This window comes from Saimiri boliviensis, chromosome 11 (assembly GCF_048565385.1).
Source record: "Saimiri boliviensis isolate mSaiBol1 chromosome 11, mSaiBol1.pri, whole genome shotgun sequence".
Classification (NCBI taxonomy): domain Eukaryota; kingdom Metazoa; phylum Chordata; class Mammalia; order Primates; family Cebidae; genus Saimiri; species Saimiri boliviensis.
Window position 1 is genome coordinate 38,835,089 of NC_133459.1, and position 24,008 is coordinate 38,859,096.

General features: G+C 42.0%; 1 protein-coding gene across 1 annotated transcript in view; it reads right to left on the reverse strand.

Annotated features, from left to right (window-relative positions):
• Nucleotides 1-20,818, reverse strand: part of PPT1 (palmitoyl-protein thioesterase 1) — a 35,597-nt gene extending 14,779 nt beyond the window's left edge. The window contains exons 1-5 of the mRNA XM_010347549.3: nucleotides 20,678-20,818; nucleotides 13,458-13,567; nucleotides 13,105-13,232; nucleotides 12,376-12,446; nucleotides 10,534-10,636 (exon numbers count right to left, since the gene is read on the reverse strand). Coding sequence (XP_010345851.2) covers nucleotides 10,534-10,636; nucleotides 12,376-12,446; nucleotides 13,105-13,232; nucleotides 13,458-13,567; nucleotides 20,678-20,801 — 536 coding nt within the window. The 5' untranslated portion in view covers nucleotides 20,802-20,818. The remainder of the gene's footprint in view (nucleotides 1-10,533; nucleotides 10,637-12,375; nucleotides 12,447-13,104; nucleotides 13,233-13,457; nucleotides 13,568-20,677) is intronic.
• Nucleotides 20,819-24,008: the final 3,190 nt, after the last annotated feature.

A 24,008-nucleotide genomic window follows, 5' to 3' on the forward strand; every position in this document is an offset into this window, starting at 1 on the left:
TTTTTTTTTTGGGTTTTTTTTTTTTTTTTTTGAGACAATCTCACTCTGTTTCCCAGGCTGGAGTGTAGTAGTGTGGTTTTGATTCACTGCAACCTTCACCTCCTGGGTTCAAGCAATTCTTGTGCCTCAGCCTCTTGAATATAGGGAATTAGAGGTGCACACCACCAAACCTAGCTAATGTTTTGTACTGTTAGTAGAGACGGGGTTTCACCATGTTGGCCAGGGTGGTCTTGAACTCTTGACCTTAAATGATCTGTGCACCTCAGCCTCCCAAAATGCTGGGTGTGAGCCATGGCACCCAGCCTAGATCTGTCGTTATTCTATTTTGTCCCTCCTCTGTCTCACTCTAGTGCAGCTACGGGTACAGTTTGCACAGAGGAGGGCTGTTCAGGGGCCCAGCTGAGAAATGTAAGGCCTGAAGGAGAGCAAATGAAGAGCAGAAGAAGTGCTGAGGTGACATCAAAACTCCCTAAGGAATTCCAATTGAAACCCTGAGATAATTTTTGATGGAATTTGACAACAGAATTTTAAATTTCAGATGAAACAATAAAAGTCCAAGAACACCCAAGATTTGAAGAGGCAGGTAAAATATGCTGTAGTAAATAAAAGAATATGGTAATGGGATAGAGACAGACAAATAAACCCATGGAACAGAAGAGCCCAGAAACAGACTCAAACACAGAACACCCCAGGTAGATGAAAAGCCTGAGAATGAAAAACAAAATTTTAAAAAAGTTAAAGGAAAATACAGGCTAGGAGAATACCTGTGTGCATCTTGTGCGTCAATCAGATAACTTGATAAATTTGACTGAATCCAAATTAAAAGCTGCTGTACTGAATGAGGACTGTATAACACTGAATGAAATTAATACCACTGAAGTATAAACTTCAAAATGGTTAAAATGAAGGACAGTAGGAGGCTGAGGCAGAGGACTACTTGAGCACAGAAGGGTAAGTCTAGCCTGGGTAACAGAGCAAGACTCTGTCTCTGTTTGTTTGTTTCGTTTGTTTGACTCTACACCTAATACCTTTGACCATGATCCTGTCCCTATTTAAAAAAAAAAAAAAACAGAGTTAAAAGAAAGGTTAAAATGGCAAATCTTATGTTACATATGTTTTACTACAACTTAAGATAATTAATAATGTAATATTTACAATTCCAATGAATCATGCACTTTAAATGGATGAATTATATGGTATGTGAGCTATATCTCAATACAGTTGTTAAAAAAATAAACAAACTTGCTATACCAAGAAAGACACCAAAAACAAAATTAAAAGACATATCAGCCAGACACGGTGGCTCACGCCTGTAATCCCAGAACTTTGGGAAGCCAAGGCAGGTGGATCACTTGAGGTCAGGAGTTCGAGACGAGCCTGGCTAATATGGTGAAACCTTGTCTCTACTAAGAATACAAAAATTAGCCAGGTGTGGTGGTGTATGTCTGTAATCCCAGCTACTAGGGAAGCTGAGGCAGGAGAATCACTTGAACCTGGGAGGTGGAGGTTGCAGTGAGCTGAGATCACACCACTGCACTACAGCTTAGGCGACAGAGTGAGACTCCACCTCAAAAAAAAAAAAAAAATATATATATATATATATATATATATATCAGACTAGGAGAAGGTAAGTGTAACAGATAGATCTAACAAAGAAAGTCTTACTATAAAAAATGTGTGTGTGCATGCAATACAAACCAGAGAAAAAGACAAACCTTCCAAAAGAAAAATAGGCAAGGACTATATAGAAGCAATTCACAGAAAGAGAAGGAGAAACCTGAGTGGCTAAAAAACTTGAACAGATGCTCAACCTGACTGATAATCAACACACGCAGATTACGATGTGTGACCATTCTACACGCATCTGACTGGCAAAACATTGAAAAGACATAGGATCAAAAGTTAGTAAGAATGGAGAAAAATGGAACTCTCATACTCTTGGTGTGAATATAAACTGGTACAGTCACTTTGGCAATATCAAGTAAAATTGAAAAATGCATATACTAATAATTACTGAAATAATAGCAGCTAACACACAGCAAGTGTTTTCAAGGTATTGTTCTCAGCACTGTACTCCTATTAACTCATCTAATCTCTACAGCCCACTGTAGAGTAATACCCTAAAATTATTGCCCTATTTTACAGATGATGAAACTGAGGCAGAGAAATAACTTCCCCCAAAGTATTCAGTACTGATAGAGCCTATGATGTGAATTCTCTTAGTAGATAAATTCTTGTCCATGGATATTCACTGCAAACTGTTTGCTACATTGAGAAACTGGAAGTGCTGAAATGTCTGCAACATGGGGATTAACAAACTGTGGTGTAGTCATAGGACAGAATGCCAAGTGGCAGTGCAGATGAATGAACTAGATGTGTAATGAACTACACATTTAGATCTGAAAAACATAATGAGTGAAAAAATAATCTGCAGAGTAAAATGCACAAGGTATCCATTATATAAAAATCTAAGTATAAAAAATATTACTATATGTTGATTATGAATATGTACATATTTAATAGTAATTGGTTGGTTTTTTTTTTTTTTTTTGAGACAGGGTTCTCACTCTGTCACCCAGGCTGGAGTGCAGTGGCACTATCCCGGCTCACTGCAACCTCCACCTACCAGGCTCAGGTGATCCTCCCAACTCAGCCTCCAGGGTAGCTGGGACTATATAGGTGCATGCCACCATGACCCGCTAATTTTTTGTATTTTTTTGTGGAGAGGGAGTTTTGTCATGTTGTCCAGGCTGGTCTCAAACTCCTGAGTTCAAGTAATCTGCCTGCCTTCCAAAGTGCTGAGATTATAGGCATGAGCCACTGTACCAGGCCATAACGGTGACATTTTTTAATAAACAGAAACAATTATCCCAATTTTTTGACTAATTTTAGAGAGACAGCAGAGAATGGGATCCGCAAGGGATAAGTTTAAGAATTCAATTTTATCTGAAATGTTTCAGTTACAGGTGGGCGCGGTGGCTCACGCCTGTAATCCTAGCACTTTGGGAGGCCGAGGCAGGCAGATCATCTGAAGTTCGAGACCAGCCTGGCCAACGTGGTGAAACTGCGTCTCTACTGAAAACACAAAAATTAGCCAGGCGTGGTGGTGCATGCTTGTAATCCCAGCTATTCAGGAGGCTGAGGCAGAAGAATTGCTTGAACCCAGGAGGCGGAGGTTGCAGTGAGCTAGGATTGTGCCACTGCACTTGCTTGGATAACAGAGTAAGACTCTGTCCCCCACCCCAAAAAAAATCCCAGGTAAATATGATAAAATATTAGTTCTAGGACCTACCTACTTAGTATAGGCAAACCTTGTTTAAATGAACTTTGCTTTATTTTGCTGTGTAATATTATGCTTCTCAGATACCGCATTTTCTACAAATTGAAGTTAGTGACCACTGTGTTGAGCAAATCTATTAACACTATTTTTCTAACTACATGTGTTCACTTCATGTCTCTGTGTCACATTTTGTTAATTTGCACAATGTTTTAAACGTTTCATTACTAGTCTATCTTTTATGGCAATTGTGATCAGTGACCTTTGATGTTACCATTGTAATTGTTTTGGGGCACCACAAACAGATGGAGAACTTAATTGACACGTGTGTGTTCTCTGCTCTACCAACCAGTTATTCCCCAACTCTCTCCCTCTCCTTGGGCCTCCCTGTTCCATGAGACACAACAATACCAAAATTGGGCCAATGAATAACCCCACAATGGCCTCTAAGTGTTCAAGTGAAAGAAAAGCCACACATCTCTCACTTAAAATCAAAAGCTACAAAAGATTGAGTGTAGTGAGGAGGATATGTGGAAAACCAAGAATATGCTGCAGTTAGGCCTTGTGCATCAAACAGCCAAGCTATAAATGCAAAAGAAAAGTTCTTGAGGAAAATTAGAAGTGCTACTTCAAGGCCAGGCGCGGTGGCTCAAGCCTGTAATCCCAGCACTTTGGGAGGCCGAGGCAGGTGGATCACGAGGTCGAGAGATCGAGACCAAGATGGTCAACATGGTGAAACCCCGTCTCTACTAAAAATACAAAAAATTAGCTGGGCATGGTGGTGCGTGCCTATAATCCCAGCTACTCAGGAGGCTGAGGCAGGAGAATTGCCTGAACCCAGGAGGCGGAGGTTGCGGTGAGCCGAGATCGTGCCATTGCACTCCAGCCTGGTAACAAGAGCGAAACTCCGTCTCAAAAAAAAAAAAAAAAAAAAGAAGTGCTACTTCAGTGAACACTCAAATAATAAGAAAGCAAAACAGTCTTATTGCTGATATGGAGAAAATCTGAGTGGTCTGAATAGAGGATCAAACTAGCCACAACATTCCCTTAAGCCAAAGTCTAATCCAAAGCAATGTCCTAACTCTCTTCAATTCAGTGAAGGCTGAGGTGAAGAGAGGTGAAGAGGCTGCAGAAAAAAACGTGTGAAGCTAGCAGAGGTTTTTTTTATAAGGTTCAAGGAAAGAAACCATCTCCATAACATGAAAGTACAAGATGGAGCAGCAAGTGCTGATGTAGAAGCTGCAGTAAGTTATCCCGGAGATCTAGCTACGATACTTGATGAAGGTGGTGACCATAAACAACAAATTTTCAGTGTAGATGAAACAGTCTTTAACTGGAAGGAGATGCCATCTAGGACTTTCACAGCCATAGAGGAGAAGTCAATACCTGGCTTCGAAACTTCAAAGGACAGGCTGACTCTCTTGTGAGTGCCTAATGCAGCTGATCACTTGAAGTTGAAGCCAATGCTCGGTTGCCATTTTTTAATCCTAGGGTCCTTAAGAACTACACTAAATCTACTCTGCCTGTGCTCTAGAAACGGAACAAGAAAGCCTAGATGACAGCAGATCTGTTTACAGCAGGTTTGCTGACTATTTTAAGCCCATTGGTGAGACCTATTGCTCAGAAAAAAAAGATTTTTTTCAAAACATCATGGCTCAGCTGGGCATGGTGGCTCATACCTGTAATGCCAGCACTTTCGGAGGCCAAGGCAGGAGGATCGTTTGAGGCTAGGAGTTCAAGACTAGCTTGGGCAAGACCCCACCTCTACAAAAGAAAATTCTTTTTTAAATTAGCCAAGCACGGTGGTGTATGCCTATAGTCCTAGCTACTCAGGAGGCTGAAGTGGAAGGATGGCTTGAGTCCAGGAGGTGAAGGCGGCAGTGGGCTGTGATCACACCACTGTACTCTAGTCTGGGCAACAGAGCACAACTTTGTCTCAAAAAATTTTTTTAATTAAGAAAAGTTTAAAAACAAACTTAAATATATATATATATATATATATATATATATATATATATTTTACAGCTCATTAAAAAGCACCTGGTCACTCAAGAGCTCTGAAGGAGATGTACAAAGATATTAATGTTGTCTTCATGCCTGCTATAACACACCATTCTACAGCCCATGGATCAAGTAGTAATGTCAACTTTCAAGTCTTATTATTTAAAAAATAGATTTATAATAGAATAAAAAATAAATTAAAAAATAAAACAACAGTCGGCCGGGTGCAGTGGCTCAAGCTTGTAATCCCAGCACTTTGGGAGGCCGAGGCGGGTGGATCACGAGGTCGAGAGATCGAGACCATCCTGGTCAACATGGTGAAACCCCGTCTCTACTAAAAATACAAAAAATTAGCTGGGCATGGTGGTGCGTGCCTGTAATCCCAGCTACTCAGGAGGCTGAGGCAGGAGAATTGCCTGAACCCAGGAGGCGGAGGTTGCGGTGAGCCGAGATCGCGCCATTGCACTCCAGCCTGGGTAACAAGAGCGAAACTCCGTCTCAAAAAAAAAAAAAAAAAAAAAAAAGAAAAAAAAAAGAAAAAAGAAATACATTTACAAAGTTGTAGCTACATAGACTGTGATTCCTTGGATGTATCTGGACAAAGTAAATGGAAAACCTGATGAAAAAGATTTACCATTCCAAATGCCATTAAGAACATTAACAGGCTGGGTGCCGTGCACTTTGGGAGGGCAAGGAGGAAAGATCAGCGGAGCCCAGGAGTTTGAGACCAGCCTGGGCAATGTTAAGTAGGATCCCATCTCTACAAAAAATTAAATTAGTGGGGTGTAGTGGCTCACACCTGTAGTGGCAGTTGCTCAGGAGGCTGAGGAGGGAGGATTACTTGAGCTTGAGAGGCTGAGGCTGCAGTGAGCCATGATGGCACCACTGCACTCCAACTTGGGTGAAAGAGTAAGACTCTGTCTCAAAAACAAACAAACAAAAATTCACAATTCACAGGAAGAAGTCAAAATATCAACATTAACAGGAGTTTAAAAGAAGTTGATTCCAAAGAATGGCTGAGGGATTCAAGACTTCAATGGAGGAAGTAACTGCAGATGTGGAAATAGCAAGAGAACTAGAATTAGAACCTGATGATGTGACTGAAGTATTGCAATCTCATAAAACTAACAGACAAGGAATTGCTCCTTATGGATAAGCAAAAAAGTGGCTTCCTAAGATGGAATCTACTCCTAGTGAAGATGCTATAAACACTGATAAAATGACAACAAATGATTTAGAATAAATATGACATAAGCTTACATAAAAGCAGTGGCAGGGTCTGAGGATTGACTCCAGTTCTGAAAGATGTTCTACTGTGGGCAAAATGCTATCAAATAACATCAGATGCTACAAAGAAATCTTTCATGAAAGGAAGAGTCAACTGAAGTTCATCATCGTCTCGTTTTAAGAAATTAGCACAAGCCGGGCGCGGTGGCTCAAGCCTGTAATCCCAGCACTTTGGGAGGCCGAGGCGGGTGGATCACGAGGTCGAGAGATCAAGACCATCCTGGTCAACATGGTGAAACCCCATCTCTACTAAAAAGTGCAAAAAATTAGCTGGGCATGGTGGCATGTGCCTGTAATCCCAGCTACTCAGGAGGCTGAGGCAGGAGAATTGCCTGAACCCAGGAGGCGGAGGTTGCGGTGAGCCGAGATCGCGCCATTGCACTCCAGCCTGGGTAACAAGAGCGAAACTCCGTCTCAAAAAAAAAAAAAATTAGCACAGTCACCCCAACCTTCAGCAACCACCACCCTGATCAGTTGGCAGCCATTAACATCGAAGCAAGACCCTCCACCAGCAAACTTGTTGACTTGTTGAAGATTCAAATGATCATTAGAATTTCTAGCAATAAAGTATTTTCTAATTAAGGCATGTACTTTTTAGACATAATGCTACTACACACTTTAATAGACTATAGTATAGTGTGAACATAGCTTTCCTATGCACTGAGAAACTGATAAATTTGTGTGACTTGCTTTACTGCAATATTTGCTTTATCATGGTGGTCTAGAACCGAATCCTCAGTATCTCCAAGGTATGCCTGTAGTTTATTACATTACTCTCTAACTTTTCTGCATGGTTGAAAAGTCTCTGAGAGAGCCTGAGTAGATGCCTCAATACTTCCAGAAAACAAAGGCGCAAATTCATCAGCTGAGGGCAAAGACATGAGGAAAACTGGACAACTGAGGAAAAGCACTCTGAGATCAACTGTGAGTGGGGTGCAAACTGGGAGCAGTGCCCAGAGCAGACCTGGGGAGGGCAAGTTGCTATGAAAACTTAACAGGAAAGCTCTAGCTTCCCCTGAGCTGGTACAGGAGAAGATGGAGGTCAAGGCCAGGGCAACACTGAAATATGTGGCAGGGAGGATAGGGGTGGGAGGGTAGAGCACAGGGTGGGGATGGCAGGGAGCAAACTGGAGGAACGAGAAGGCCAGGAAGGGCTGACAGCATTTGCAAAGGCAAAAGGGAACTAGAGGGTAGATTTTACATCCAGGAATGAGAAAGAGAAGTGTTACACCATTCCTCATTGCCCCCACCATGCCAGGCCGGTGTTACTGTGCGTATTAAGATAGCACGTTTGCAGCCGGGCGCGGTGGCTCAAGCCTGTAATCCCAGCACTTTGGGAGGCTGAGGCGGGTGGATCACAAGTTCGAGAGATTGAGACCATCCTGGTCAACATGGTGAAACCCCGTCTCTCCTAAAAATACAAAAAAATCAACTGGGCGTGGTGGCACGTGCCTGTAATCCCAGCTACTCAGGAGGCTGAGGCAGGAGAATTGCCTGAACCCAGGAGGCGGAGGTTGCGGTGAGCCGAGATCACGCCATTGCACTCCAGCCTGGGTAATAAGAGTGAAACTCAGTCTCAAAAAAAAAAAAAAAAAAAAAAAAAAAAAAGATATCACATTTGCTTTGCAGAGGTTAAGTGATCTGAAGAATGTGGGAGACATTTTTTGGGGTTTCTGCCCAAGTCACTCCTGTACTCTTTCTGCCCCGCCTACTAGTTTACAGGGAGGTGGGCATGGCTGGTACGCGTGGTCCCATTTCTCTGGCCACAACTAATGAGAGCAGAGGTGGACACCTCACCTGAGCTGGGGCATGGTCCCCTCTCGAATAATCTGAATCAGAACAAAGAGATTCTAGCCTCAGACTGAGACAACCTCCTAACAGAAAATTAAACACTTGGAAGTTGTGCAAGGCCACCCTCTATCATGTGGGTGGCGGGGGAAGCTAGTCCAAGGACAGAAAGAAGCAATGACAGAGACAGAGAAGCAACAATGGCACTGGAAGGAGAATACCCTGGCTCCTCATGGCTCCCAATTCTTGATTCCAGGACCTATGAGGCCTTAGGCACCAAAATAGTATTACTTTCTTTTAAAATTTACTTTGGCTTGATATGGTTGCCTTCTTGCAACAGAATCGAATCCTCCCTTAAACCAGGGGCAACCCGGGACAGTATCACAAAGAGAAAATGATTTCTCTTTGTTGCTTTAAGCCTTCACCATCTGCTCTGCTAAAACAGTTCTCACGCTTATTCATCTGTTTGCTTGCTTTCTGAAACATATTGGTGTCTTCTGTGATCTTTTATATACTCTCTCCCTGTTTTCTGCCCTTGTGGGTTTATCACTTTTTATTCTTCTGCTACCACTTCATTAAAGTTTAAGGAGGAAGTGAAGATAAACACATCAATCTACCACTTGTAATTAGTATGGTTTTTTACTTTTGAGAAAGAGTCTCACTCTGTTGCCTAGGTTGGGGTGCAGTGGTATGATTTCAGCTCACTACAATCTCCACTTCCTGGGTGCAAGTGATGCTCCAGCCTCAGCCTCCCAAGTAGCTGGGACTGGAGGTGTGCACCACCATGCCTGGCTAGTTTTTGTATTTTTACTGGAGACAGGGTTTTGCCATGTTGGCCAGGCTGGTCTCGAACTCCTGGCCTCAAGTGATCTGCCCACCAGCACCTTCCAAAGTGCTGGGATTATAGGCATGAGACACCACACCCTGCCCTCATCAATATTTAGGTGTCCCCTGTCACCTCCCACGGGCTGCTCACTTGGCATCACTAACAGAATTCCAATCAAGAGTTGTTTTGGTTCACAAAATAAAGAAATAGAAAGAAAGAAAAGTATAGGCTTTTTGGAGGCAACTGAGCAAGACTGAGAATAAAGAGCAAAGGAGGAAGAACGAAGTTTAAACACCATGCAAATCCATGAGAACAGAGAATATGTAGAATATAAATAATTAGGTTGTGATTAGTCACAGCCAATTAAACCAGGCAAAGGGGAAAGCTTGGTGTGGCCTGAGGGCAAAAAGAGGAGGTAAGAGATACAGAGTACCTTAGTTTTTTGTAATAACCATTAGGTGGCACTGTTGACTCAAAACAGCTTTGTGGCTTTGTGTGTCACCAACGGGTGGGAGGGGAAAAGACAGCAAGCTGTAGGTTGTTCCAACATGAGTCAGTCACAAGGCTGTATCATGGAAAATGGCTTCAAAATTAATGAAGAGTTGCTATTTGACAAGAATGAGGCACTTGGAAAACCCACAGGATATTAGTTGATCCCAAACTCCAGCTATCGTCTAGAGTACTCCAGACCTCCAGTCACAACTTCTAAGGATAAAGCCTAGGAATCCATTTTTAATGAATTTCCCAGTGATTCTGATGCACAATTAAGTTTGGAAACAATTAAACAAGAATACACTCCAAAAGTAATTCTGCATCCTTTTTAAAAAAAAATTGATTTTAAAAGAGATGGGGGTCACAGTATGTTGCTTGGACTGGTCGTGAACTTCTGACTCTAAGCAATCCTCCTGGCTTGGCCTCTCAAAAGAGTTGAGATTACAGGTGACAGCCATTGTGTCAGGCTGGCCATGCTAACTACCCAAATACATTTGAGTAGTCAGGTACAATTATATACGAATAGCTAACAACAGAAAGAATTTGTTCCCTAAATACCAATAATAATTCCTTCAGCTTAGTACTTTCTAAAGGCTTTCTGTTTGTTTTTTAAGGATGGAAATTTATTCTGTTACAAGTACAGTCTTCTTACATAGAAAAATGCCCTGTTTTTCTTTCTTTGTTTTTTAATTAATAGACTTTGGAGCAAGTTTAGGTTTACAATGAAATTGAGCAGATAGTACAGAAAGATCTCATTTGAATACCACAAGCAACTACTGCTGGAATCACTGTTAACATGAAAGTCAGCATGATATTTTCACATGGTGACAGCTCTGTAATCTTTTGAGTTAGCCATACATACCGTTCTTGAACAACTTTGGAGTAAGCCCCAGCATTCAGTGTTCTTCTGATGAAGTCACAGATGTGTGAGCTCTCTCCTGGACATCGAGGGAGTCCAAAAACACCTACAGTAGTAGATGACAAATATTCATTCCTTCAATAATCATGTCTCAAATACCTACTATGCACAAGGCACTGTGAGATATAAAACAAACAGGTCCAAACTCTGATTTCATTCACTTATTCCTCATGAAAATAAAGTGCAGAGAACTAACACCATCACCAGCTTCCTCCTGGTGCTACTACACTCTTTCCTGCCTAAGGACCTTTGCACCTACTCATCCCTGGAGGATGTGCTGTATCACATGGCTGGACTCATTCTCAGCTCTCAGGTCTTAGTCCTGGCAAGTCATATCTGACCACCTTATCTCAAATAGTACCCAGCCCCATTTCCTTCCCTTTCCCCAGTTAGACTTCACCCTGAGCATCCTCATCAATAACATTGAATATCACGAATAGTTCTAAGCATAGATTGGCAATAAGTAGTTTAATCCTCGCAATCGCCCTGTGGAGTAGACATCATTATTTGCCCTATGTCACAGATAGAAAACTGTAAAACTAAATACCTTGTCCAAGGTTAGACAATAAGTGATAAGCCAGGAATCAGACACAGGCAGTCTGGCTCCAGAGCCCCACTCCTTTAAGCACTACGCCCACGAGTGTGTCGGTCAAACAGTATTCTGTTGTTGTTGTTTTTCCAAGAGATTGAGTCTTGCTACGTTGCCCAGACTAAAGTGCAGTAGCTATTCACAGGCACAATTATAGCACACCACAGTACTTCGAACTCCTGGCCTCAAATGATCCTCCACCCTCAGCCTTCCAAGTAGCAGGCACTACAGGTATGCACCACCATGTACCCAGCTATCCTCTACTCTAATATATATATATGTGTGTGTGTATATAGACATATATATATGTGTGTGTGTGTGTGTGTGTGTATATATATATGTCTATGTATGTATATATGTGCATATATGTGTGTATATACATATATTTTATGAAGCCAAGGACCTTGTCTGTCTTTCTGGCATACAATAGGTTTTCAATACATATTTGTTAAATGAATAATAAAGCCATTTTTACCAACTTGCTTTTATATAATCCTTATACTTTTTTTAAAAAGTATTTTCCTACCTATTATTTCACTTTATCCTCTGAAAAATTCCCATAAGACAGGCAGGGCCATATTTTGGTTTCCTCCATCTGTGAGTGTAACCTAAGATACCAAATTACTTGCCTATGAGTAACAGATAATTGGGTGAGTCCAGGTTTCCTGATTATACAGACTCATTCTGCTCCCATACTATGCCAGCTAATAACTACACCCATCACAGCAGAGATGAAATTCTATTCTAAAGACACATCTTTCCTCAAAAGTAAGTAATTCTGTCTAAATAGAAAACCTGCTATTTCTCAAAGGGTTTAACTTTATAGACAAAAGAGCTTACACACCATTCTCTGCGTAAACCTAAATTCAAAAGGATATCACCAAGTCAGAGAACAGAAAAAGGTCACTCAATTTTCCTAACTCCTCAAGCACCACTTGCCATGTGGTTAATAACCATCTCACTTCATGTCAATGAAATTGGAGAGAAGTAGATGCCAACCTAGTGATCCAGGCCTCTGGAATCCTAAGTCTCTTCCTATGTCTCCATCAAGGCTGGCTAATTTGTTAAAAGCTAAAGAAACAGGATTTTGCAAGGATGGCTGATGTCATGTGCAAATACAGTTCCTAGATTTTTAAAAATCAGGTGGTCACATGGGTTAGAATAGAGAAAAAAGGAAGCAAAGAGGCTGAAGTTACCTTGGTGTTGTCCCCCAATCGAGATCAGATTGATCATGGGAGGTGAAGGGCATCTCTGAGCCACTGCCCTCCTATGGAATAAAAGGGGGTTTTAGCTCCGACTGTCAGATGGAAATCTATCATCCACAATCAGCTTCACAGATTAAGCTACTCATCCTCTGTGGTTCCCCAAACCCACAGAGTTTCAGGATTTTCCTCTGATATGGGCAAACACAAATCTTTCAACTTTCATATAAAATAAATTAAGTTCCAGCTGGGCGTGGTGGCTCACATCTGTAATCCCAGCACTTTGGGAAGCCAAGGCAGGTGGATCACCTGGGGTAAGGAGTTTGAGATCAGCCTGTCCAACATGGTGAAACCCCATCTCTACTAAAAGTACAAAAAAATTACTGGGTGTGGTGGCAGGCGCCTGTAGTCCCAGCTACTCAGGAGACTGAGGCAGTCTTGAACCCAGAAGGTGGAGGTTGCAGTGAGCCGAGGTCGTGCCACTGCACTCTAGCCAGGGCAACAAGAGCGAAACTCCATCTCAAAAAAAAAAAAAAAAAAGAAAAGGAAAGGAAAGAAAAGAAATTAAGTTCCATAAAGCTTCTTACATGGGAACATTTTAGGAAACTTCCCTTCCAAGATAGGTGAGAATCTTGAAAGAACTGGAGGAGTGAATTCATCTGAATAAAAGAAAAAAAAAATCAACTCCATGTAAATCATACAATATAACCAAAAGGAACTTACAGAAATTGGCCTCCCTGGGAGAATCCCATAGCATTGTAGCCTTGCTGCAATTTAGGATCCTTAGCAAGTATCTGACATACTGTTGTAACTTGGGAATTGACATTCAAGAAGAAGCTGTTCTCCACGTCCTAAAAAAGAAGCCAGAGAAAAGTGACAGGATGGGACTGAAAAAAACCACTGGCATCTTCTCTAAGAGGTAAACTCGTTTAGGTTGGTATCCTCATGTGAGTCACTCAAGGGTGAATGTATCATTGTATGATTTGCTGCTAAAAACACAAAGCAAAGCATTTTAACAGTATATGCTATGACATCAGTCAGCAACCCTTCTAAGAAACAGCTGTGAAGTGCCTTACCTCCATCAGAGTCTTCCCAATCTCTAAAGATAAGACGTAAATTCCAGGTATTTTCTTCTCAACCATTTTTTTAACAGCACCCATGCTTAAGGGATTGCAACAGCTGTCTCCTAGCCAACAAAAAACAATGACGGAAACTCATGAGTCAAAACATTATTATTTATTGTTTAAAAACTATGAGGGCTCAAAGAGCATTATTGAGAATGTGAAGACAATGTACAGAATGGAAGAAAATATTTGCAAAACATTTATCCAATAAGCGCTTAATATCCAGAATATACAAGGAACTTATAACTTATTTACAACTCAACAAAAAGATAACCTAATTTAAAAATGAGAAAAGGACTTAAAAAGGTATTTTTCAAAGAAGATATACAAATGATTAACAACAGGCATGTGAAAAGCATGTGAAATGCAAACCAAAACCACAATGAGATACATTATGCTAAGTGAAATAAGCCAGACTCAAAAGGTCACATAATGCATGATTCCTTTTACATCATAAATAGAGAACAGGCAAATCCACTGAGAGACAGAAAAGTAGGTTAGAGATTATCAAGAAGTAGTAGGAGGGGGAATAGAGAGGGGTTACTTAATGAGTATGAGTGTTTTTCTGGGGCACTGAAAAAGAGAGAAGTTTTAGTTGCACAACATTGCAAATATACAGGCTGGGCGCTGTGGCTCATGCCTGTAATCTCAGTACTTTGGGAGGTCAAGGCAGGCAGATCATGAGGTCAGCAGTTCGAGACCAGTCTGACTGACCAGCGTGGTGAAACCGCATCTCTACTAAAAATACAAAAATTAGCTGGGCGTGGTGGCACATGCCTGTAATCCCAGCTACTCAGGAGGCTGAGGGAGGAGAATCCCTTCAACCCAGGAAGCAGAGGTTACAGTGAGCTGAGATCACTTCACTGTACTCCAGTCTGGGCAACAGTGTGAGAGTTCGTCTCAAAAAAATAAATAAATAAAAATTGCAAATACATTAAACGTCACTGAATTGTACAATTCAAAATGGTAAACTTTATATGAATTTTCACCTCAATTTTAAAAAATATAAGAAAGAACATTTTTTGCTTAGCTCCTGTTCATCAAGTAATAAGCTTCAGAAGTCCATACAGGAGCTGGGTGCCGTCACTTATGTCTATAATCCCAGCACTTTGGGAGGCCAAGGTGGGCAGATCACTTGAAGTCAGGAATTTGAGACCAGCCTGGTCAACATGTTGAGATCCTATCTCTACTAAAAATACAAAAATTAGCCAGGGTGTGGTGGTGCACACCTGTAGTCCCAGCTACTCAGGGGGGCTGAAGCAGGAGAATCGCTTGAACCTGAAAGGTGGAGGTTTCAGTGAGCCGAGATCATGCCACTGCACTCCAGCCTGAGCAACAGAGCAAGGTTCCACCTCAAAAAGAAAAAAAAAAAAAAATCCATATAGGCCAAGCATGGTGGCTCATACCTACAATCCCAGTGCTTTGATAGGACAATTGCTTGAGGCCAGGAGTTTGAGACGAGTCTGAGCAACATAACAAGACTCCATCTCAAAAAAAAAACCAAAAAGCCCATACAGGATAATTGAGACACCAAATTTACAAATGAAAAATAAGCAGAGGTACACATTCCCTTCTCCATCACAGGGGATATTACATCATAAATGTAATACCAGATAAACAGATACAAATTTGGGGTAAAGAGATACAAATTTTTCTCTTCAGGGCCAGGACTAGGGTGAGGCCAATGAAGCATCTAGGGCAGCAGTCCTCAACCTTTTTGGCACTAGGGACCGGTTTGGTGGAAAACAATTTTTCAGAACTGTTCCACCTCAGATCATCAGGCATTCATTAGATTCTCATAAGGAGTATGCAACCCAGATCCCTCACATATGCAGTTCACAATAGGATTTGAACTCGTATGAGAATCTAATGCCGCTGACAGGAAGTAGAGCTCAGGGCAGTAAGGCTGGAAGCTCACCTCGTGCTGTGCGGCCCAGTTCCTAACAGATCACAGACCTACCCAGGGAGTCAGGGAGCCCTGCTCTAGGGTGCAAAATTTAAGGAGGCACTCATTCACTCAATCTCAAGTTCATTTAAGTGCTAACACTGAACTTGAGAGTGAGTGCTGCCTTAAATTTGCACTTCAGGAGCCTCCTCACCTAGTTCCAGACTTGTTACTTCTATTTCAAGGAACCAGAACTAGGAACAGGAAGCAAACTGGCTACTGAGTAGGAGAAGTGGACTGAGATCATTTCCCATTTTGAACTTACTCATCCCATTTTCAACCTGCAAGAAAACTTAAGAACCAATTTTAGAAGAAGGAAAGGCTATTGCTTAGAGAATCGTCTATTCCTTTTATTTCTCTCAAAACAATGTTCTCCACGCTGAGCTATAATTGTAGGTTACTTAACTGCCTCTGCCTCCCCTGTAACTGACTGTGAGCTCCGGGAAAGGACAAAGCTCCTATCTTGTGTCCTCTTATAACTCCACTGTAGTAGCCCAAGGGCCTGATGCAGAGCCTTGAAACAGTTTGTCTATATTTGCTGACTTTAATTACTCTGAATATTTTTCTGTAACCCATCCCAATAAAGCTCTCACTCTCACCACTCTTCCAAAACTACTTTTGTCAAGATTATTAATCATCTTTATATTGTTAAAACCAACAATCAGACGTCAGCCTTTATCTTCCTCGACCTATAAACATTTGATACAGTTGATCATGCCCCTCCTCCTGAAACATTTTCTTCACTTGGCTTCAAGGACACTGCACTTTCCAGACTCCCCTTCACTTCACTGGTTGTTCTGTCACAGTCTCCTTTGCTAGTTTCTCATTTCCTCTACCTCCAAATGCAATGGAGTGCCTCAGGGCCCAGTCCTCGGTGTACACTCATTCCCTTCGTGATCTCACCCAGTCCCTAGGCTTTCATTACTAGCTGCATGCCAAAGACTCCCTACTTAAATCTCCAGCCTGTATCTCTGTCCTAGACTCCACACTCCAAATGCCTCTATGACATCTCCTGGATGTCTCATGAGGATCTCAAGTTGAGTAAGCCCCAAAGTAGACTTTTGATCTTTCCCCCGCCCTAAGTCAGCTTGTCCTACAGGATCCCGTCTTGGTAAAATGAAAACTTTACCCTTCCAATTGAACAGGCCAAAACCTGTGGAGTCATCTTTGGGTCCTTTCTTTCTCTCTTATTCCAAGTCTGATCTGTTAGCAAATCCTGTACTTCTACCTTCAAAATCTATTCAAACTTTGACCACTTCTCAACACCTCTATTGTTACTCTACAGTTCCAAGCCATTATCATCTCTTGTTTAAATTATTGCAATAGGCCAGGTACAGTGGCTCAGGCCTGTAATCCCAGCACTGTGGGAGGCCAAGGTGGGCAGATCACGATGTCAGGAGTTGGAGATCACTCTGGTCAACATAGTGAAACCCCGTCTCAACTAAAAATACAAAAACTTAGCTGGGTGTGGTGGTGTGCGCCTGTAATCCCAGCTACTTTGGAGGCTGAGGCAGGAGAATCGCATGAACCCAGGAAGTGGAGGTTGCAGTGAGCCAAGATCATGCCATTGCACTCCAGCCTGGGCAACAGTGTGAGACCCTGTCTCAAAAAAAAAAAAAATAATAATAGTAATTGCAATAGTTACCTAACCTGTCTCCCTGTGACTATGCATGACTCCCTACAATCTATTCTCAATACAGCAACTAAAGTGAATCTTTAAAAATGCATCAGATCAGAGAGAGATCCAAGATGGCTGATCACTAGCAGCTCAGGATTGTAGCTCCCAGTGAAAGTGCAGAGAACAAGAGGACGCCACACTTTCAGACAAATTTTTGTTGCTTACGCACCAGGAGATTCCCAGCTGAGGAGCCCGCGGGTTGCCAGCACGACTCTTATGGCCGGCGAGGTGGTTTTGCCGCTGCCTTGGTACGGCAGTTCTTGGTGCAGAGTCAGAAAAGCACCATCAATCTTAACGCCACTGTTTTGGCCGGCGCAGTGGGTTGCTCAGATTTTAGCGCTGGGAATCAACAAGTTGGACGTCCACTCAGAAACCCAACTATAAAGACTACAGATGGATAAATTTATAACGAAGGGAAGAAACCAGCCTAAAAAGGCTCAGAATAACCAGAATCAGAATGCCTCTCCTGCTACAGGGGATCACAGTTCCTCATCAGCAATGGAACAAGGCCTGATGGAGAACGAGCGTGTTCCATTATCAGAAGCAGGCTTTAAAAGGTGGATGATAAGAAACTTCTGTGAATTAAAAGAACTTGTTCTAACTCAATGCAAAGAACCTAAGAACTTTGAAAAAAGGTTTGACGAAATGTTAACAAGAATACACAATTTAAAGAGGAATATAAGTGAATTAACAGAGCTGAAAAACACAACACGAGAACTTCACGAAGTATGTACAAGTTTTAACAGCCAAATTGATCAAGCAGAAGAAAAGATATCAGAGGTCAAAGACCAACTTAATGAAATAAAACGAGAAGACAAGATTAGAGAAAAAAGGATAAAAAGGAATGAGCAAAGTCTCCAAGAAATATGGGACTATGTGAAAAGACCTAATCTACGTTTGATAGGTGTATCTGAATGTGACGAAGAGAATCAATCCAAGCTGGAAAATACACTTCAGGATATTATTCAGGAAAACTTTCCCAACCTAGCAAGGCAGGACAATATTCAACTCCAGATAATACAGAGAACACCACAAAGATATTCTTCAAGAAGACCAACCTCAAGGCACATAATCGCCAGATTCACCAGGGTTGAAATGAAAGAGAAAATACTGAGGGCAGCCAGAGAGAAAGGTCAGGTTACCCATAAAGGGACGCGTATCAGACTCACAGCAGATCTCTCAGCAGAAACCCTACAAGCCAGGAGACAGTGGGGGCCATATTCAACATCCTTAAAGAAAAGAACTTTCAACCCAGAATTTTACATCCAGACAAAAACTAAGCTTCATAAGCGAAAGAAAAATAAAATATTTTGTGAATAAGCAAGCACTCAGAGATTTCATCACCACCAGGCCTGCTTTACAAGAGCTTCTGAAAGAACCACTACACATAGAAACGAACAACCAGTATCAGCTTTTCTAAAAAATACCAAAAAATAAAGAGCATCAACATAATCAAGAATTTACATCAACTAATGGGCAAAACAGCCAGCTAACATTAAATGCCAGTGTTAAACTCACATATATTATTATTAATTCTAAATTTAAATCGACTGAATTCCCCAATCCAAAGACACAGACAGGCAAAAAAAAAAAAAAAAAAAAAAAAAAGCCAAGACCCATCGGTATGCTGCATCCAGATCTATCTCACATACAAGGATACACAAAGACTCAAAGGGATGGAGAAAGATTTACCAACCAAATCGAGAGCATAAATAAATAAATAAATAAATAGAAAGCAGGAGTTGCAATGATTGCCGATAAAATAGACTTTAAAGCAACAAAGATCAAAAGAAGCAAAGAAGGATATTACATAATGATAAAAGGATCAATGTAACAAGAAGAGCTAAAGATCCTAAATATATACACACCCAATACAGGAATACCCAGATATATAAGACTTATAAAGAGACTTAGACTCCCACACAATAATACTGGGAGACTTCAACATCAATATTAGACAGATCAATGAGACAGAAAGTTAACAACGATATCCAGGACTTGAACTCAGATCTGGAACAAGTAGACTTAATTAACATTTATAGAACTCTCCACTTTAAATACACAAAATATACACTCTTATCACATCACACTTATTTACAAGTTTAAATGAAATATTGGTTGGCTGCTTGTTAGTTATTTTCTTCCCTCATTTTTTTTATGTCTCTATTATTAAGCACAATTATAGGCATACCCATTTTTAGACTGCATTCTAGCCCGGGAAATAAAGCAACACCCTCATTCTCTCTCCTTCTTTCTCTTCCTCTCCTTCATTCTTTTTTTTTCTTTTTCTTTCTCTCTCTTTTTTTTTTTTAAAGAAAAAAAAATGCATCAGATCATGTCACTCATCTGCTCAAAAAGTTCCCCATGACACTCTAGCCAAAGTCCCTGCAGTAGTCTTACTAGGGCCAATAACATCTGTACCTGCCCCTCCCCTCCAACCGAAACTAACTTCTTCCCCTTACTCACTCATTTCCAGCCTTACTGATCTGCATGCAGTTCCCTGAACACACCAGACATACTTCCACATCAGGGCTTTTCCATTTACTGTTCCTCCTACCAGATAGCCAAGTGGCAACTGTCCTCATCCACCTCAGGTGTATACTCAGATGTCACTTTCTCAGTGAATTCTTTCCCAACTTTATCAAAGTGTAAGCCCTCACCCTCCAGTCTTTATCCTAAACCCTGCTATATTTTTCTCCATTGCGCTATCACCTTTTGATATATTATGTTTTACTTCTTAATTTCTTTATAATCTGCTTCTCTCACCGGAGAGTGGGTTCCAAAAGAACAAAGAATATAGTCTGTGTAGTTCATTACTGTATCTTCAGCACCTAGTAGGCACTCTAACTGTGTTAAATGAGTCTTAAGCATCCCAGTCTGAAAATGCGAATCCAAAATCTGTAAGTTTTTCTGCCAGACATGATGCCACAAGTGGAAAATTCCACACCCGACCTCATGTGATGGGTTGCACAAGATTATTTTAAATATTGCATAAAATTAGCTTCCAACTATGAGTATAAGGTGTATATAAAAAATAAATGAATTTCGTGTTCACACTTGGGTTCCACCCCCAAGATATCTTGTTGTATATACGCAAATATTAAAAAAAAAAAAATCTGAAATACTTCCAGTCCCAAGCATTTCAGATACGGGATACTCAATTTGTAAATGAAATGTAGGCACCTAACAAATCTGTTCAGTGTGTGAAGTAATAAATAAAAGGGTAGATGCAACAGTCATGTAGCCAGCCGCAGCTCACCTAGCCTGACCAAGTGCAAGATGCGACATCCTGACACCACTACTGTGAAAATTAATCAAGGACAGCATGTAAAACCTCAACGCCGTGTGAGGCTCTCTCTAAGAGCGCGACAAAGGACGGCTCCTTCCCCTGCTCTCTTTCCAACGCAGAGTAGCCCTTCAAATCCTAAAACGTCGTGCCTGCCTCGTGCTGTGGGTCCAGGTCCTCGTCCTCCACACCCGCATTTTGCAGATGCGAACCCAGCCTAGGAGGAGAGAGAGTCACCAAACCCTTTCAAACTTTTCACTCACCCATCCCATGCCAGATCACTAAGGGCAGCGGCGCCGGCGGGTCCAGATGCTGCAACACCCAAGCAGCGCAGGTCCATGGCAGGAGAGCTACAGCCAAGAGCCACAGACTGCCGGGCGACGCCATCTTCACCGTGTCACATGACCGCGAGCGCGAGACTCCTGGAGCAGCGCTCTGCGCGCCTGGGCGTGGCCCCGCCGATTGCTGACCGCATTCTGCGCATCCCCTACGCATGCCTGCCCTGGAGCTTTCCGTGCGGCAGGACCCCGCCAGACCCCGCTGGCCGAGGGGGGCTCTGCGCTCTCGTAGACCGCCCTCCGCGGTGAATCAATTGCTAACATTTATTCAGAGCTGATCAGATGCCATCAGGCACTGTTCTTACAACTTTTAACTGATTCAATCCTCGTAACAACGCTGTATGCACTTCTCCCTCTCTAACAGGTGAGGACACTGAGGCACTGAGAACTACCACTGACTAAGGTGCCCAAGGTCACAGATAGAGCACATTGGTGGGTCCAAAATCGTTGCTCTTCACCACTGCCCTGTACTGCTTTGGAAGAAACATGCTGCGTGGGAGGAAGAAAGGAAGGGGGCACAAGTTCCAGCCAGGACCAATCATGGCAGGGTGTGGGGTTCGTTCTGGATCTTCAAGGAAAGGTAGGATTTCAACAAGCAAAGATGAAATTCAGAAGGACTGAGATGAACTAAGGTAGCCAATAGAAAGATAACTGCATTTTCTAGAAATGTCGGGACTTCAAACGGACGGAAAGCATATGTTGTATGCATAAAAGTGAGGGAAAAACCCATGACCACTTCCTGGTCTAATCTCAGCTGGATTATTTCAAGAGTCTCTCATTAGCAATTTCCCTTTTGCCATTCTCTCCAATCAATTTTATGCTCTATTGCCAGATTAATCTCTCAATCCACCTTCATAATCTGAGTTCCCTGCTCAAGTTGTTTTCAACAAAACATTAAAAAAATTGTTTAAATAGGGAATTTGTAAAGAAATTAGAGGGTTTCCACTATACAATGGAATAATATGAGGCCAGTTTTATAAAAAGTGAGTACAGGGCAGGGCACAGTGGCTCATGCCTGTAATCCCAGCACTTTGGGAGGCTGAGGTGGGCGGATCACCTGAGGTTGGGAGTTTGAGACCAGTCTGACCAACATGGAGAAACCCCATCTCTACTAAAAATACAAAAATCAGCTGGGTATGGTGGTGCATGCCTGTAATCCCAGCTTCTCGGGAGGCTGAGGCAAGAGAATCACTTGAACCAGGAGGTGGAGCTTGCAGTGAGCTGAGATCATGCCATTGCACTCCAGCCTGGGTGACAAGAGTGAAACTACATCTCATACACACAAAAAAAGTGAGTACAGTCTGGGCAACATAGTGAGATCCCATCTCTAAAAAAAATTTTTTTTTTTTTAATTCGCCAGGCATGGTGGTATGTGGCTGTAGTCCTAGCTACTGGGGAGGCAGAGGTGGGAGGATCACTTGAGTCCAAGAATTCGAGGCTACATTGAGCTATGATCTCTCCATTGCACTACCCACTGGGCAACAGAGTGAGACCCTGTCTCTCTCAAAAAAACAAAAGTGAGGGAAATTTACACAAAATGACATGAAAAATGTCCTTAATATATTGTAAAAGAAAAGTTGATTACACACCCATGGGAAACCCTTCTATTCAATGCCGTTGGGACTAGTGGTTAGTTGTTAGCTGAAAAGTCTATTAAAATGCAGAATTGGGTTGGGAGGCCCAGGTGGGTGAATCACCTGAGATCAGGAGTTCAAGACCAGCATAGCCAACCTGATAAAACCACATCTCTACTAAAAATACAGAAAATTAGCTGGGTGTGGTGGCAGGCACCTGTAATTCCAGCTAAGGAGGCCGAGGCAGGAGAATCACTTGAACCCAGAAGGCAAAGGTTGCAGTAAGCCAAGATGGAGCCACTGCACTCCAGTCTGGGCAACAAAAGCAAAACTTCATCTCAAAAAAAAAAAAAAAAAAAAGCAGAATCATAAAGCATTAAATGATGCAGAATACAGTTTTCTTTTAAGAAAAATAAGCTTATTGTATAAGCATTTTCTTTTAAGACTTACAAATGTGCTGGGCGCGGTGGCTCACACCTGTAATCCTAGCACTTTGTGAGGCCGAGATGGGTGGATCACCTGAGGTCAGGAGTTCAAGACCAGCCTGGCCATCATGGTGAATGCACATCTTTAAAAAATAAATAAATAAAAGGCCGGGCGCGGTGGCTCACGCCTATAATCCCAGCACTTTGGGAGGCCGAGGCAGGTGGATCACGAGGTCAAGAGATCGAGACTATCCTGGTCAGCATGGTGAAACCCTGTCTCTACTAAAAAAAAATACAAAAATTAGCTGGGCATGGTGGCACGTGCCTGTAGTCCCAGCTACTCGGGAGGCTGAGGCAGGAGAATTGCTTGAACCCAGGAGGCGGAGGTTGCGGTGAGCCGAGATCGTGCCATTGCACTCCAGCCTGGGTAACAACAGCGAAACTCTGTCTCAAAAAAAAAAAAAATAAATAAATTTAAAAAAATGAATAAATAAATAAATAAATAAACAAGAAAAAAAAAGACTTACAAATGTAAATTTTTTACCGATCTTCTGAAGTAGCTTTGGGATTTTTCTGTGAATATAGCCCTCTGAATGAAGTTTCCTGCCTTTAATGAACTATTTATAATTTATTTAAAAGTTTCTTTAAAGTGGAGCAATGACTGAAAGACACTTGTGAAGCAATCTGAATGCAAAATTCTTTTTTTTTTTTTTTGAGACAGAGTCTTGCTCTGTCACCCTGGCTGGAGTGCAGTGGCATGATCTTGGCTCACTACAACCTCTGCCTCCTGGGTTCAAGCAATTCTAGCACCTCAGCCTCCATTGTAGCTGGGATTACAGGCATGCACCACCACACCCGGATAGTTTTTGTATTTTTAGTAGAGACGGGGTTTCACCATGTTGACCAGGCAGGTCTCAAACTCCTGAGCTCAAGTAATCTGCCCCCCTCGGACTCCCAAAGTGCTAGGATTACAAGCATGAGCCACTGCACCAAGCCAAAAATCTTTTTTTTTTTTTTGAGACGAAGTTTCACTCTTGTTACCCAGGCTGGAGTGCCATGGTGCCATCTCGGCTCACCTCAATCTCCGCCTCCTGGGTTCAGGCAATTCTCCTGCCTTAGCCTCCTGAGTAGCTGGGATTACAGGCATGTGCCACCATGCCCAGCTAATTTTTTTGTTGTTTTTTTTTTTTTTTTTAGTAGAGATGGGGTTTCACCACATTGACCAGGTTGGTCTCGATCTCTTGACCTCGTGATCCA